Source organism: Cyprinodon variegatus, unplaced genomic scaffold (genome assembly GCF_000732505.1).
Source record: "Cyprinodon variegatus isolate N-32 unplaced genomic scaffold, C_variegatus-1.0 Scaffold186, whole genome shotgun sequence".
Classification (NCBI taxonomy): Eukaryota; Metazoa; Chordata; class Actinopteri; order Cyprinodontiformes; family Cyprinodontidae; genus Cyprinodon; species Cyprinodon variegatus.
In genome coordinates, this window is record NW_015150639.1 from 455,769 (window position 1) to 471,322 (window position 15,554).

Genomic DNA, 15,554 nt, shown 5'->3' on the forward strand with positions numbered 1-15,554 from the left:
GTTTAGTTTATATATTAAGATCTATTTGAATCTAAGATATAAACTAAACTACACAAATAACACAACTGGAGGTTAAAAGCTAATGTACTGACTGGAGATTGCTTAAAAATTATTTTTATAATCTGGTTGCCTCCAAGTGCGTTTTTCATTTAACATCTTTAAATATACTCAAATGGGGTTATTTTTCACAAATGTGCATGCTTGAATACATGATTTGAATATACTCATTGACTAATACTGATTGTTAAAATCCACAAAGTATTTTTCGCTTAAATAAGATGTTGACTTAATTCTTGTTTAATATTTAGGAGGATTAGTAGAACTCTAAGTTTCGGTGCCTAAGTTTCTTGTATTGTTATGCTAAAACACCTTGATACTTTGAAATTTTAGCCATAAAACTGATTTGAGACGAGGTTAAAGAGTTTAGAAGTATTCTGAATTCTTCATCATTCTATCCATTCTTCAAAATGGCAAAGAAATGGATATATACCATAATATACGTATACCTATATCAATAAATTATTAAGACTGAAAGCGCCACTTTGCTAGTTTAAGCCATAGTTATTATATTCTTTTTTGCCAAATAACTCAGTGTTTGTCTAGTTTGACCCTAAAACCTTTTTGCACTTTCAAGTTTGAGGGAATTTGTTTTGGGACATGCTGTCCTGGTACCCTCACTGTCTATATTAACGGGCAGCAATTGAAATCAGTTTACACCCTAAGTAATTTCCTTTCAACTGACTGTGTAATTTCAGGTCAGATGAGTAAAATGTTGAGACAGTTGAGTAAACTACCTGCCTTTTGAAGGGATAAAGGCGGCTCATTGTAAGCTTCTTTAAAAGCCCCAGCTTTTACTATCCTGACATGTAATAGGCCGTGCGGAAAAACTGGGTTTGTAGCAGGAATCCACCTGATTTCAATAAGCTCCACCAATTCAGATAAGAGCTGTAAAATATCCAGTCAGGCTTAAGCTGGAAGCTTGTTATTTGATGCAAAAAGTAGAATTTCTTTGTAATTTTCTAATGGACTTTTTGCCAATGCCTGTGGTAAAAGTAAGTATTTAGTGCTGCTAGAGTATAATAAATAATAACAACAACAACATTCATTTTTTTTATCTTATAGGAGTTGCTTTAAATGTTTGTTTAAATGTATAACTAAAAACTCAAATTTATGAAAATTAATTCTTAAGAATACTGTATGTAAATGTCTCACTGGTATTCAGAGGCGTAGCCAGAAAAGTTTCATAAGGGTTGCCAGGCAATAACCAATGTATTCTGAGGGGTGGCCAAAAATGGATAGGCGCCAGAACCTAAGGGTCAATCTACACTGTTGCAACGTCCATATTTTTAAATAAAGACAAACTACATTTTCCTACAGCCTTGCTAACAAATAGATGCATATATTTAAACATCCATCTAGATAAAAGGTATATTGGATAAAATTCTTTCAGGTTTGAGTTCTGGAGTGAACATCTTTTCCATTGTCATTACTTACCTAATTTTATAAATATCATTCTGCATTAAATTTATATTTACAAGTACTAATATCTACATAAATAGATAATTGCATATGTTTTTATTAAAATAGTTATTTACAGTATCTATAATTTCCCTCCTAGATGACTTGCAGAGACACATCATCTTCTCTTTATGGCATATAACACAAAATCTAGTTCTGAAAGAGCATGAATTCTGTACTCATCATCTCTAATGTTGGTAGATTGATGTACAAAATTAACCACAGTGTTTTTGTTTTCAAGTAATTGTTAATGTATATAAAATTAAATTGTTTTGAATATTCTACTTGAGAGAAAAAAATGGTAGGGGTGGCCACAGGGGTGGCCAATGATTGGCTAAGGGCCACCCCTGTCCCCCCATCTAGCTCCACCACTGCTGGTACTTTTGTCTTTTAAATAGATTTTTTTTTTTTTTTTTTTTTTTTTTTTAAGACAGTGAATTGATCTTTGTTAAAGTTATCCATGCTACTTTCTTCTTATAACACTAGAGGATCTGCTTCTAGAGGTACACATGTGGCCTCACCACTGCGCTCTGTTAATGAGCTTAGTCCTTAGTCATCAATGGTACATTTTATAATGCTTTTTGGTCCATGGTAAGCTTTTCCCACTTCCAGACACATTTTATCCTAACAAGTCAGCTGCCATGTTTGCCACAATTGCAGCACTTATAACTGGCATCCAATAAGAGAGGAAATTAAAGGGCTGGAAATTAAAGGATACCACATAAATCTCTGGCATAATTCAATGCGGTACACCAGAGCGGAAAAAATGTTTTGCCATTGCACGTACTTTGAAACGGGTGGCGTGTCTGGATGGTGAATTATTATAGAATCACAGCTGTTTTCTTACTAATACCCTCAATAAGAGCAGAACAGAGACACTTGGTATCAAATTCATAATAAATATATATCTGCATATCTGGGCTGTAGCACAGGATTAACAGAAGGGGGCGGTGTTAAACTTTAGCAGATTTTTTTTTTTTTGGTAGAAAATCTGAGAAAGTAAAACAATTTTAAAAGCAACTTTTTCACATGAATAATCTTCAGGTTTTTGAACCTGAGGTAGTAAAGGTTTGGAGTTTTATTCTATTCAAAAAGAGTGAACCATCTTCTTCATTTAGACTTAGCCTTAGACAACTTTTATTCTCTCTTTATTTTTTGTAGACAGAGTGTTTACAGAACAAAATTTTGTTTTGTACATTTTTCAGACAGCAAATGAGCAGCAGCTTAGCAGTGAAATGAACATTTCTTGTTTTTCTCCTCTTACATGAGATGGAAAATATAAACAACCATTGAGTAAACCTAAATGGTTTAATATGAAACTATTTGTAGAGAGAATTAACAACAATGTGTAAGGTCATGTATATTGGGGTTTATCTAAATAATTTTCTCCTTGTGAAATTTACAGACCTCTGGAACTTACAGTCATGTCTTTTTCATCGTACATGGGCTTTGTGGACATATTTCACCAGCTCAGCTGTTTACCTGCTGTTTGGTTGATGGTAAGGTTTTTTTCCAGACGTTAAAGGAAACCTTTTTTTTTTTTTTTTGTGATAGGGTGTGAAGTAAATTGTCAGTTCTGGCTCCCAAATGGTTACCTTGTCAGTTTGAGAGCATGTTTTAGATGTTGTTTCACCAGTAAGGACATGCTCAGGTCAGGGAGATCCACCCGCAGCCTTTCAAGGAACAAAATCTCTTCACTTAAATGTGTCTGCTGGAACCAAAGTGCTGTCCTCATCTTTATAGCACCTGATAAATGAAAGCAGCTGTTTGACTGAAATATAAGCAGGAATTTAGCTTTGTAAACCGCATTACTACATTACCGCACCAAAAGGTTCTAAATCAGGCTCCTAAAGGGAATACATTTAATCTGTTAACATCATCTATACTCCTGATCCTATAGTCTTGCCATTTATCTGTTCATGACTTCTGTAGAATAATATCATATGGTGGTTTTCTTTGGCCTTACAAACCTGTCGTGATCTGCAGCTCCTGGGAGAAATACTGGTCATCCCTATCAGAGGAAGAGGAATCACACAATACAGCAGAGGAATGTAAACCTCGAGGTCTGAAGCAGATAAAGTTGTAGAAACAGAAATAAGTTTTGTTTTAGCTTTGTTTATTTTTCATTCTTTAGGAGGTCCCTTGGTGACACAGCGTCCAAATATGCACGTTTTCACTTGATTTTACAGATGTTTTTGATTTCTCTGGTGACCGAGGATAATGGCAGTTTGGCTTTTACAGTAACTTTGTAGTTGCGGCAAAATAAACCATCTTCCTATGTACACATCATTCTGGTGTTAGTTTACTTGTTATAGCATCCTGACATTGTTTGATAAAAATATTTCATTTTAGTTGGTAGCGATGAAATTCTAACACTTCTCATGCAAATAATCTTATTTGTTGAGGTAATGGAATGAATTTTTTGTTGTTGTGATGGTTTAAGCCACGCCTCCTATAAAATTGAAAAGACAATCATATTTGCATATATGATATACTGAAGATACATTTAGAAAATTATTATTAAGCACCAAATACAAAGTAGAAATTATTTGTTTTCATTAATACTTGGAAAATACTGCCTATTAGAGCTTCTGAGTGTCATTTCCTAAATTTATTTAGCATCATTTTGAGTAACGTTATGCAAACTAGCTAATTTGACAGTATCGAAACTGCCAAATTGTTCTAAGATTTCTTTTAATTACAACATAAGTTCAAGCCTTTAAAAGGTACTTAGAATATCTTTAGACCTGGAACAACTGAGTCATAGAGGTGACCGTGCTGTGGTTATAACACAAGGCCTTGTCACATTACTGAGGGTTGGGGTCGAAGCAGATTATTTAAATCCAAATAGAGGAAAATAAGAGGAAATAATCTATAATAACACAAATCTATAATACATTAAGGGCATGGCACTTCATGCAGCGGTATACGTGGTATTTGGGTCCCAAGTCATGGGTGAAACCATCCTGGGTTCAACTCCCAACTTATGCTGCATGTCATGTGAAACTGTTGGAGGTCTTAAACAATTAAATCAACAAAATATAAAACAGCAAAATTTAAGCTCCACACAAGTTCTGAGAGACTGAGAATCAGGGTTATTTTGATCAAATCTATAAAATGATCAGAAATGAGAGAAGGATATGAAACAATTTTACTTTAAAATGTAAATATATTTTTATGGGAGGAAATTTGAGAGTGATGTCAGTATTAAATAGAATAAAGCAAAAATGTAAATTTTACTTTATGAGATCGTTAAACCTTGGAGCTAAAATTGTTTCGTTTTTTTTTCCGTGTCTGTGATTTAACCTTTTGTGTTCGCCTGTTTGACTCAGAGCATAAATCTGGACCGCATGCAGACCATGATACTCCAGGCATTTGACCCCTCTCTGCAAGATGTGCACCCAAATGTCTCTCCAAGGTCTCAGGTCAAGGAGAACAAACTAATGCTCACGAGAGGAAGTAGATCTTCTCTTCCTTATAGCTTGTTATAAGTTGTGTTTTTACACCTTTTATGTCAAGTTCTGCTGCTGACACTTCAGCCAGATGAGCGGTAGATGACTTAGAGTGCACTGTGGAATAAAATGGAAAACTTGAACTATTCTCCATGTTTACTCCTGAGGGGAAAATAAGGAAGGAAAGAAGAAAATTAGAAAATTGAATCTTTCCTAAATTATCTGATTGAAATAAAAATAATACGATATTAAATAGTTAATAATACCTTATGAAAAATAATATGTTATGAAGTTAGAATTTTTATCCTTAATATATAGCTTCTCGTATGTCTTTTCCTTCTGACCCACAACAATCCAACATTCCCACTTGCTTATGGGGCAGAAAGAGACTGGAAACCATGACCCTGGGGAGAGCTGGGCTTCAGCTGTCAGGCAGGTGTGTGGCCTGGGGGGACTGAGGATGGAACAGAAGGGCAGACATCTTTAACCCAGCAACTCAAACTTTCTCATGGAAGGAACATTAGTTTGTATCCATAGTCAGAATATCTCATACCTATTATTGGTTATATTATAGGGTACAATCTTCTATAAAGACAATCCCTGTATCCCATTAGCCTTATGTTTTGCTTGCATATGTACAGGTAAATCACTCTCTCTTAAAGTGTTCGATATATTTTACTATCATTTGCATCACTTGATAAGACAGGCTTTCATGCCGCATATGTTAAAACTATTTTAACTGCATATGTGCTCCTGAAATATCAAAGCAAAAGCCCAATAAAAGATAGACAGTCAATATTCAGCTCACTAATGCTTACTTGCCAGCCCATCTAATGGACTCTGACTTACTTTTGAATTAATGCTGCTAATTTGAGTGAGGGTACTGATCATTCATTTTACATTTCTTCATCCCAGCACACTCTTGGCAAAACATGAACATATCAACATAAAACTTTATAGACATTACCGGATTAAAATGCCTAACCTTCATGTTCAGACCTAAAGTCACTGCATGCATGTTAGAATAAACATTGTTACAGCAGCTGTACTATGTAGATTAAATAAAAAGGTAGCTTATTTACATTTAAAACTTTGGAGTCATTGAATTGAGCTTTGATTACTTTATTAAAGTACTTTACTAAGATTTGTCACCACTTCTCATCCTATTTCTTTAAGAACTCACTTTGGAGATCAAGTTTATTATTTGGTTTATTAAAAAACAAGCTTTAATTGTGCCCTCTTCTGAGATCCTGTATCTGGTTGGTTTGGGTAATAGAAACTGTTGTTTTCAGTTGAATATTAACAGATGTCTTAAAAAGAGGAAATTGATTGGCTGATAAAACACTTTGTGTGGTTCAGTAAAATTTTATTAAGTGTGGAAATTTCCAGAGGGAAAACTTTCTTTGCATTCTTACTTCTCTCTCAGAGCTGAGATTGTCCTTTATGAGCACAAAGAATGGTTATAAGCTGATTAGTGCCAACTGAATTCCTACTGCTTTGCAATGTTGGAGCAAGACTCTATCTGTAAAATAATGAGATGATTATAATTTTCAAGTGCAATATTAATATTTCCTTAATTTGAAAACTGTCACTGTTCCAGTTATGCCCTGTTGGTACATGTGTTTAACCTGGTGCCTTTTGTGTAAACTGGGATTTGGACAGAGATATTTTATTTGGCTTATGGGAAGATATGTTTAGAAGCAGTACATGAAATTAAATAAAGTGCTAATTCTTTTTTTGGAAGCATATCTATAGGATTGAGTAAAACTAAAGAACCTTTCTGGCTTAATTTTAATGTTAAGATGTTAGTTACAGAGTACAGACAAACATTAGAGACACACATTTTTATTTTTTATTTTTTTGCCATCCTTTTTTCTTTTGACAGGATTAGTAGCTTTTAAACATAATTACTATCATATATTCATCTATACTCTTTTAAAGTGGTGTCAAAAGTAGATTTTTCTTTTATCTTGTACATTTTGCTGTTTTAAAAATACAAAAGTCAATGGTTCCCCTTTACATTTTGTGGGAATTAAGAATGAAATTTCATCTGTTTTTAACTAAATGAATGATGTGTGTGGTGGAAAACCAACTTTTCACATCTCCCTAAAAACAGTACCCTCATGGTGAAACACAGTGGTGGCAGCATCTTGCTGTAAGGATTAATCTTTCTTCTGCAGGGTCGTGGAAAGGAGGATGGATGGTGCTATATCATGGCAATAAAAAAATATAGGCTGCAGCAGCCTTAAGAGATTTTCCTTACAACAGAGGAACCATAAACTCAAAATAAGAGATGCAATGGATGGGTAAAATATGATCATATATCTGTTTTTATTTCCTGCAGATGTGAATGAATGTGAGGAAACCAATGGTGGATGTGAGGCTCTCTGCTGTAACACCATCGGCAGTTTTTATTGCAGATGTCCCTCCGGACAGAAGCTGAATGAAGATGGCAAAACGTGTGAAGGTATGTTTTGCTTTAATTGGCTTTATTCAGTTGTTTCGATTTTCAGCGTTACTTCAGCTTTTAATACATTTTGCACCTAATATGAACAAAAACAAAAAAAAATTTCGTCTTGTGACATGCAGTAGTCTGGTTATTGTCTCTAGATGCCATTTCGTTATAACAATTTAGAAGGCCATTCAGTCTGACATGCTGTTAATCAGAGACAACAGTGACAGTCTTCCTTCCTGCAACTTAGATCAACAGAGCAGCAACCCTTTGACCCAGGGGGAGAACCTCTGCTGTAGGGGGCTTCTCTCCAGAAGGTGGCTTCAAAAAGCCAAAACTGAATGACAAAGAGAAAGCAGATGGAAAACAACCTTATGTGTTTTGGGCACAGTAATGCAGCCTAAACCAACAACATTTTCTTTGCCATCCTGTTGGAGTTCGACCGTGGGAATGATATTAAATATTTCAGCTCTTTAAACTCATATTTGTGTTCATCTTTAGGCTTCTTGATATTATGAATTCAATAATATAGAAAAACTATTTATTTAAGAAGCTTAATTCAGTAATTGGAACACATTTAAACTATGATTTTTTCACTTGAAACTAATAAAAAACACATTAACTATTATTACAATCTTATATCAAAGTAATAATAATTTAAACAAAATATGCCTGCTATATTATTTTAAAAAGTAAATTCTAATCTGACAAACAAGCCTCCACATCACTATAATAATTTATTTAATATTTCTCTACACTAAGAACACATGTCCATTTCTCATTCCTCCTGCATCTATTTCTTTTGCACTGGGATAACGTTGATCTTAGCCAACTTAGAGTTGACACGTCAGTGAAGGAAAGCTAAGAAAGGCAAAGATAATGAGAACATCAGGTCACTCAAACTAATAACCTTACCAGAATTTTACTTTTTGCCACCTCTGAGCTGATGTCTGCTGGGAATCCCTGTGAGCGTTGTGTCTTGCAGAATAATGCTTCCTCTGTGCAACAGACAACCTTGGAGAAGAGTAAAGGCATCTACAGGGAAAACCCACTGCTGTTGTTTTTTTAAGCTGATGTGAACGTTGTCACAGCTGGCTTTCATAGTCATCTGCCCTCTGCCACTGCTGCAAACAGCTGCCCGCAACATTAATGTTCTAATTGTCTGTAATTGGTGGGGATATAAACAGATGTAGAAGAAGCTGGCCAGAGGCATTCAATGCTCTAGATGTTGCTGCATTTGCAGAAAACAATCTGCTCTCCCTTACATGGAGGTTTTTAGAGTAAAGGATTTAAGCTTTCGCAGAGACACAACTGGTACCCATCCCTACACGCTGTTGTTTTTCTCTTCAAGATGAGCTCCTATTATAGGATTTTGGCAGACAATTTATTAATTTAAGATCTTTTATTCTTTGAAATAAAAAGAGAAAAGGTTGCTTTTCTAAAGGTTGATCCTGATCTGGAAATTTGAGCCAAGTTTTCGTATTTAAGGATGATTTGCTGGGACTCGGAGTATGCCAATCAAAACAGAGGAGCCCTGCAGTAACAGCTGTTCTGCTGATGCTGGAGTAGCACTTTCAGCATCACGCTGTCATGTCAAACAGACTTTACTGCTGAGGCATTTTACAAGCCTGAAGCTCTGCCAACTTCTGGCATGTGTCAAAATAATGAGCAACCAAAACTAACATGGTTGCTCCTTTTTACCTTTGAGATCAAGTCTTGCTGTGAAAATCTTTTTTTTTTTTTTGCCAAAAGATGTATTCATTATTGTGTTTCCTAAAAAAGTGCTTCTTATGACTGTTTAAATGGTTATAAGCATGCATCCATAAGCTTTGAACAGTTGTTTGGTTCCAATGCAATTCACATCATGTCATTTTTATAGCGTCAATTCACAACAAGTCGGCTCTATGAAATTTGCAAATTTAGTTTAGTCAAATCGTTCATTTAAAACTTCTATCTTATGCCCATTTCACGTGTCTGAATAATTATACCAATTTTTGTAAATTATTTTCAGACGATCTAAAGAACTCCCCAATTATCCCAATGGCTTTCTGGTGTGTTGCTTGTAAAGGCGTCAGGACCACTCAGACCGCAAATCGGGGTTTTTCAACATGTTGGATGATCTTGGCTTAATATCCTAGCAAGTGTGGTGTCCCCTCAGGACAAACAAACACAGCCTGGTAAATGTGTTCTGTAATCAATCAGAAAGCATTATGCATGGTTAAAGTAAAAAATGCTGAAATTCAGTAGTGTAGCATGAAGAGTCTCCTCCACCATGTGGCGTTACACTTTATATTCTGAAGGACCAAACCAGTTATATCTATTTCTTATTTCTCATGTTTGGGTTTCAAAAAACCAACGATTTTACAATGTTGCATAAACCAGTCATAAGAAAACCCAGCAGACTGCATGGAAGCTTTGACTTGCATTTACTCCACCCAGATGAACACAGAAGAAACTTGCTGGCAATCTGTTGTTTACTTTACAGCAATTCCTCATACAGAGCGTGCATTTAGTGACAGTGGTGGAGAAATCTTAATTTCAACAGGAAGGAACCAGCAGAACCAGGCTTAGTGTGAACAACTGCTGGGCACTTAAGTGCATTTACAATGAAATTGCAATTAAGTAAAACTCATTTTTTTAAATTGCAGAGATACTCAGTTTTGGTCACATTACATTCAACAAGTGAAAGATACTGACTTTCTCATTCTAACCATTCAGATGATGACTTTAAGATTAAAGTGGGTTTGCCTTGGGAGAGAATTGCAGCTAGCTACAGTAGGGCTAGGGCCATCTGGTAGACAAGGTGCAAAATGTCAGAATAAAAAAAAAAATGTAATTAAATGTATGCATGTACTATTATGCATACATAGATATATTTGTTTGTTTTGGCATTTTTTGTATTCTCGGTATTTATTTTTTTCGATTCTACATGTATTCTTTATAATATTACCTTTCAAAGTTGGTGTCTAAATGTTCATATTATAGTTTTGCTTTTAATTATACAGCCTTATGTTATGATTTTGCAGCCACCACATTTGCACGCAATTTGAAGTTGTTGTTTATTGTTATATTGTAATTCAAATTTATATTTATTCTTCAGGTTATTATTTAGAAAGGTGAACATTACAAAAACAACTGGAATAATTTTAGGGTTGCTTTTGGGCATGAGTGCAAGCTTATACTTGTTAATATTGGAAAAATAGGGAAATATTTTTATTATTTGTCATTTCTTGCCTTGTATTTTCAACCCAATGATGGAAGCTTATTCTGAAAAGGTTGTCTCTTTCATATTAAATTAATGATTTTTAAAGACATTGGAAAAAAGCAGTTTAAACAGCTGAAATGAAATGAGTACGAGAAGGCTATATAACAAAGCAGTTGCACAGCAATGTGTTTATTATGCAGCACTGCAGATCAAATTAAAAAGTGTCTGCCACTGACTGCTACCATCTACAAGATTAACTGGCTGTTGGCATTTACCAGAATACAAAAATAAACAAGGACGATGATTACAAGAGGGGTACTCTCACCTTTAGCTCAGAATGTTTTCATAATTCAGTTTTTAATTCTGTTTATTTATATTTAATTCTGTTTATTTATATAGCGCCAATTGCGCCAATATAGCGCCAATTCTCAAGGCACTTTACACTTCACCAGATCATACAGTGAGACTGATTCAATTTTTTCTATCTAAGGAAAAACAAGTTGATTGCATTGACTCATTGACTCCAAGTCAATCCCTCACACTAAGAATACTTGTAGCGACAAAAATTCCCCTTTAACAGGAAGAAACCTCCAGCAGACCTCCCATGTCAGAGGATAAAGAGAGCACATCAAGCCAGTAACAGTCAGAGAAACAGGACTACACTGAAAAACAGGCCGATCTCGAACATCTACTGTATAAACAAAGGTGTTGATGGCAGCACAGTTGATATTTCTCTCCAGGATGGTGTCACAGCCAAACAGGAACAGACGAAGTAGAGCTACTGTGAGAAAAGGCAGAGAGCATAACGTTAGAGATTGAACTAAGATTCTGCTGAGTGGAATAGAGATAGAATGAAGCAGAATGATGAAATAGGCCTCCCTATGTCCTCCAGAAGGCTAAGCCTATAGCAGCATAACTATAGAGATTGCTTAAGACAACCAGAGCCCATCTAACTACGTATACGCTTTATCAAAACGGAAAGTTTTAAGCCTACCTTTAAAAGTAGACAGGGTGTCTGCCTCATGGACTAAAACTGGTAGTTGGTTCCACAGGAGAGGAGCCTGATAACTAAAAGATCTGCCTCCCATTCTGCTTTTAGAAATTCTAGGAACCACTAGTAAACCTGCAGATTGAGAGCAAAGTGCTTTGTTAGGAACGTAAGGAACAGTCAGATCTCTGATGTAAGATGGAGCTTGGCCATTTAAGGCTTTATATGTGAGAAGGAGGATTTTAAATTCAATTCTTGATTTAACAGGAAGCCAATGAAGAGAAGCCAGGATAGGAGAGATATGATCTCTCTTTTTAATTTTCATCAGAACTCTGGCTGCAGAATTTTGGATCAGCTGAAGGCTTTTAACTACATTTTGTTGACTTCCAGAAAGTAAAGAATTACAATAGTCCAGCCTTGAAGTAACAAATGCATGGACTAAATTCTCAGCATCGCCCCAGGGCAGGATATTTCTAATTTCTAATGATATAAAATGAAAACACACATTTATTTAGACGTAATCTGTATGAATATTATGTTGTTTTACATCTGGCAACACCAGAAACACTGTAGTATTTCTTTAGAGAGCTTTAAAGGTTGCATTATTGGAAAGTGCTTTCATAAAAGTCAGAGTCACTGTATTTGGCATAGGTCTCAATGAGACATTCATCTACAGGTCATTTCCATTTAAATGAAGAAAAGATGCTGATTATTACCACTGTTTTATAAGTTGTATTAAGTATTAAAGTGGTATGTACATGTTGGCAAAAGATTAAAAAGCATAGCGCTAAGCTCCTAGACACATTTTGTCCGTAAGACTCATTCCTTTCTCAGATGTTTGGATAAAAGCACTGAATTTGACTTTTGGCATGATCAAACTTGGCATTACTTTAGTGGCATTTTTACAATCCAGGTTCATTTCAAAAGAGGACATCTGCTCTAATAAATCCTCTCTTTAAATCACAAGGTTCTTTTTGAAGAAACTGTCAAAAAGTGGCTCTGTAATGAAATGTCATAAATAAGTAAAGGTACAAATCAATCAATATAGGTTGGTAAAATTGGAAAATAATCTGTTATGGGTTTAAGCAGAACAAGACAGAGGATAAACAGAGAAGGGAATGTGAGGACCAGAAAGAAAGCAAGAGGAGGACCAATTATGTGATGGACTCCAGCCTTGTCAGATGGGAGGGTGAAACAGAGAAGGAGATGGAGTGAGGCAGAAGAAAATAAGAAGCAGCCAGAAAGGGATGTCAGTTTACGACATTTAGTAACTTAGATTAACCAAAGCATCTATAACTAAAAGGACAGATGATGAAATAATTTTTTCTGGCGACACTGGGATAAGGCATACTCCAGCCATGGCTTTGTTATCAGGATTATGGATTAGCTTCCTGGTGCTTCTTGAAGCAATGCCATATCTGGCTGCAAATTACCCCTATGCTTACTACAGAAGAATTTGTTATAGGCCTTTCTGTTACCATGGATACAACACTGGTTACCTTGCTGCTACAGGTAAGTAATAGTTTTTTAGGGAAAAACAGAAGCAGTGGAAGATTTTGATGTGTTTTTTCATTGGTGGCAATAGTTCCATGTGGAAACATTTGTCTACGTTATTAGAGAGTCTTTTAAAGAATAAGAAAGGAGATAACAATGCAAGTTACAGTGGAGGGGTGTTTAAAGTGTGGCCCGGGGGCTATTTACTGCCCCTGGACTGATTCTGTGCAGCCCCTGACTCCCAATCAGGATAGAAATTTTGAAGCACCAGTGCAGCTTTTTGATGCAGATGGATACTTTTCAAAAAATTTTGATCAAAGCAAAATAATTTAAAATATATATTTTTTTACAATGGAAATTGTCACATACAACACAAATAATTTGCTCTCTAAAAGTTGGTATTTTTATTATTTATTTTTTATTTAATAGAAAGTAGGACCTTAAATATCCACTAACTTTTATGCACCAAAAGCTGCTTCTAATCATTGTATTTATCTTGGCTGAAAGACTGACTGAAATCCTGTTCTTACTGCAGAGAAAAGTCAGTTTTTGTTTCTTTAAAGGACCCAATGGGATTCCTCTTTTATTAAGGAAAAAACGCTGAACTATTAAAGTTTTTGATCTACATTATTTACCCTTCTTTTTCTTATGTATAAAAAAGACTATTTCTAATGATAAACTATAGCATGCCTAGAATTTACCTGGGTTGGTAAAAAAATGTACAATACATTTGTTTAAGTTTAAATCTTCTTAAAAAATACAACTGTTTTTGTCTAATTTATAATTTTGACTTAAGATTTTGGTCAATATGATTCAAATTTCAGCAACCCTTAAAATAAGAAGGCCATTCTATTTTTTTTAACCCTTTTTTGTGTTTCCTCCAACCACAGCACTTGGGGACAAAACACATATTATAAAACTATTTCGCATTTATGAGCACAATTTTACTGATATTTCTGCTTGTGTTATGATTGGAGTTAAGTCAAAACAGTGCATAAGTAACTGCTTTGCAGAATAAACGTGTCTAAACTAACATGAAATATCTCTCCTTTGAGATGACACTGTGCTGTTTTTAGAGGGTTCATGCATTCAGAATTTAAGCCAGCATGAGACTTTGGCTCTGGGTCTGTGAGGATTGTATTCTGGATGTGGAAACTTGGGCTGGAGGTTTGAGGTGATCAGCTCACTAACTGTAGGACTGCAGCTGACAGAGAAACTCCACTCTCATTACACGAAAAACCAAACCAAAAGTCTGCATGGTCCATTAATGGAAAAATGCATGGATGGTTCCTGCCAGCTTTCCTACTGTAGGTGCAGTGAAACTCAGGTTTGGCAGCAGAAATACTAAGAGGAAGAAAGTTTATAGGCTTGTTTCTGTTCCAAACTCTATATTTGAAGATGTTGTTGGACATTACTGGGAGGCAGGTTTAGCCAGAGGTTTTAAAAGAAGTCAGTGTACAAGGGAATTTATGTCATATATGCAATTTCATCTTTAGTATTTTACCATTTTGTTTCCAAATACCCAAAGCAAGATTTTTTTCAGAATTACATGAAACATTTTATCTACAAGTATTTTACCTGATAAAGTTTAATTTAAACTGTGAAGCTCAGATGTGACTTCTCCAAATTCATTCCTGCTTCGGACCCACTGAACATTAAATTCTTTATGTTGCAAGCTGTTTACATTTGTCTTTCTAGAAGGCTGCAAAAAATTATTTATTTTATAACCATGTATAATATTTTAAATGACGGAAAGATTATAAGCCGTTCTAAAGGTAAATGTTTAGGCAATGGGACCAGATAGCTCACCTCCAGAGGCCTGGGAAAGTTTTTTATAAAAGACTAAAAGATCATATGTCGTATGTTGCTATGCATAAATAATAATAATGCATGCTCTGTATCACAGACGTTGGGGGGGTATGGGAGGGACAGGTATCTGTCTTAGAGAAAACCCCATCTCTATGTAATAGGAGAGTAAAGATGTGAAAATCCATAAAACAGTTAATTTGAACAAATATCAAAGGTTATTTCCTCCCATATTGCATTTGCATGCCGAGACAAAAAGACCAAAAACTATCTCATAGTGGTAAAATAAGGTAATATACACCATGTGTCTGTGGTGACAGTGTTGTGATAGACGTTTTTCAACCTGAATAGATTTCATGACTGAGCACGCTGAGCAGACATAAACAGATGTGTGGGCCATCTGCCAGCAATACCACAAACTTTCAGAAAGTTAGAAGGCGACAACTGAAGCAGCTACTTAATAGAACCTGACCCAGCCTGACAACCATGCAATGCCTTGTGATAAATGCTGTCGACAGCTCAGGGTAGTCAGAGACTAACCAATATTAAATAAACTGATCTACAGCAATTGTGTGTAATAATAACAATTGAACTTTATTGATCTCACATTAGAAAAATTTACCTCTGTATTTAACCTAT

General features: G+C 35.3%; 1 protein-coding gene across 5 annotated transcripts in view; it reads left to right on the top strand.

Moving 5' to 3' along the window:
* megf6 (multiple EGF-like-domains 6) overlaps positions 1 to 15,554 on the top strand; it is an 84,533-nt gene that overhangs the window by 32,718 nt on the left and 36,261 nt on the right. For 4 of the 5 annotated variants that reach the window (XM_015379153.1, XM_015379149.1, XM_015379151.1 and 1 more), the window contains exon 5: positions 7,315 to 7,437. In XM_015379153.1, coding sequence (XP_015234639.1) covers positions 7,315 to 7,437 — 123 coding nt within the window. Of the gene's footprint in view, positions 1 to 7,314; positions 7,438 to 12,933; positions 13,128 to 15,554 lie in introns of those variants that run through there. The other variant, XM_015379152.1, reaches the window with a different exon arrangement.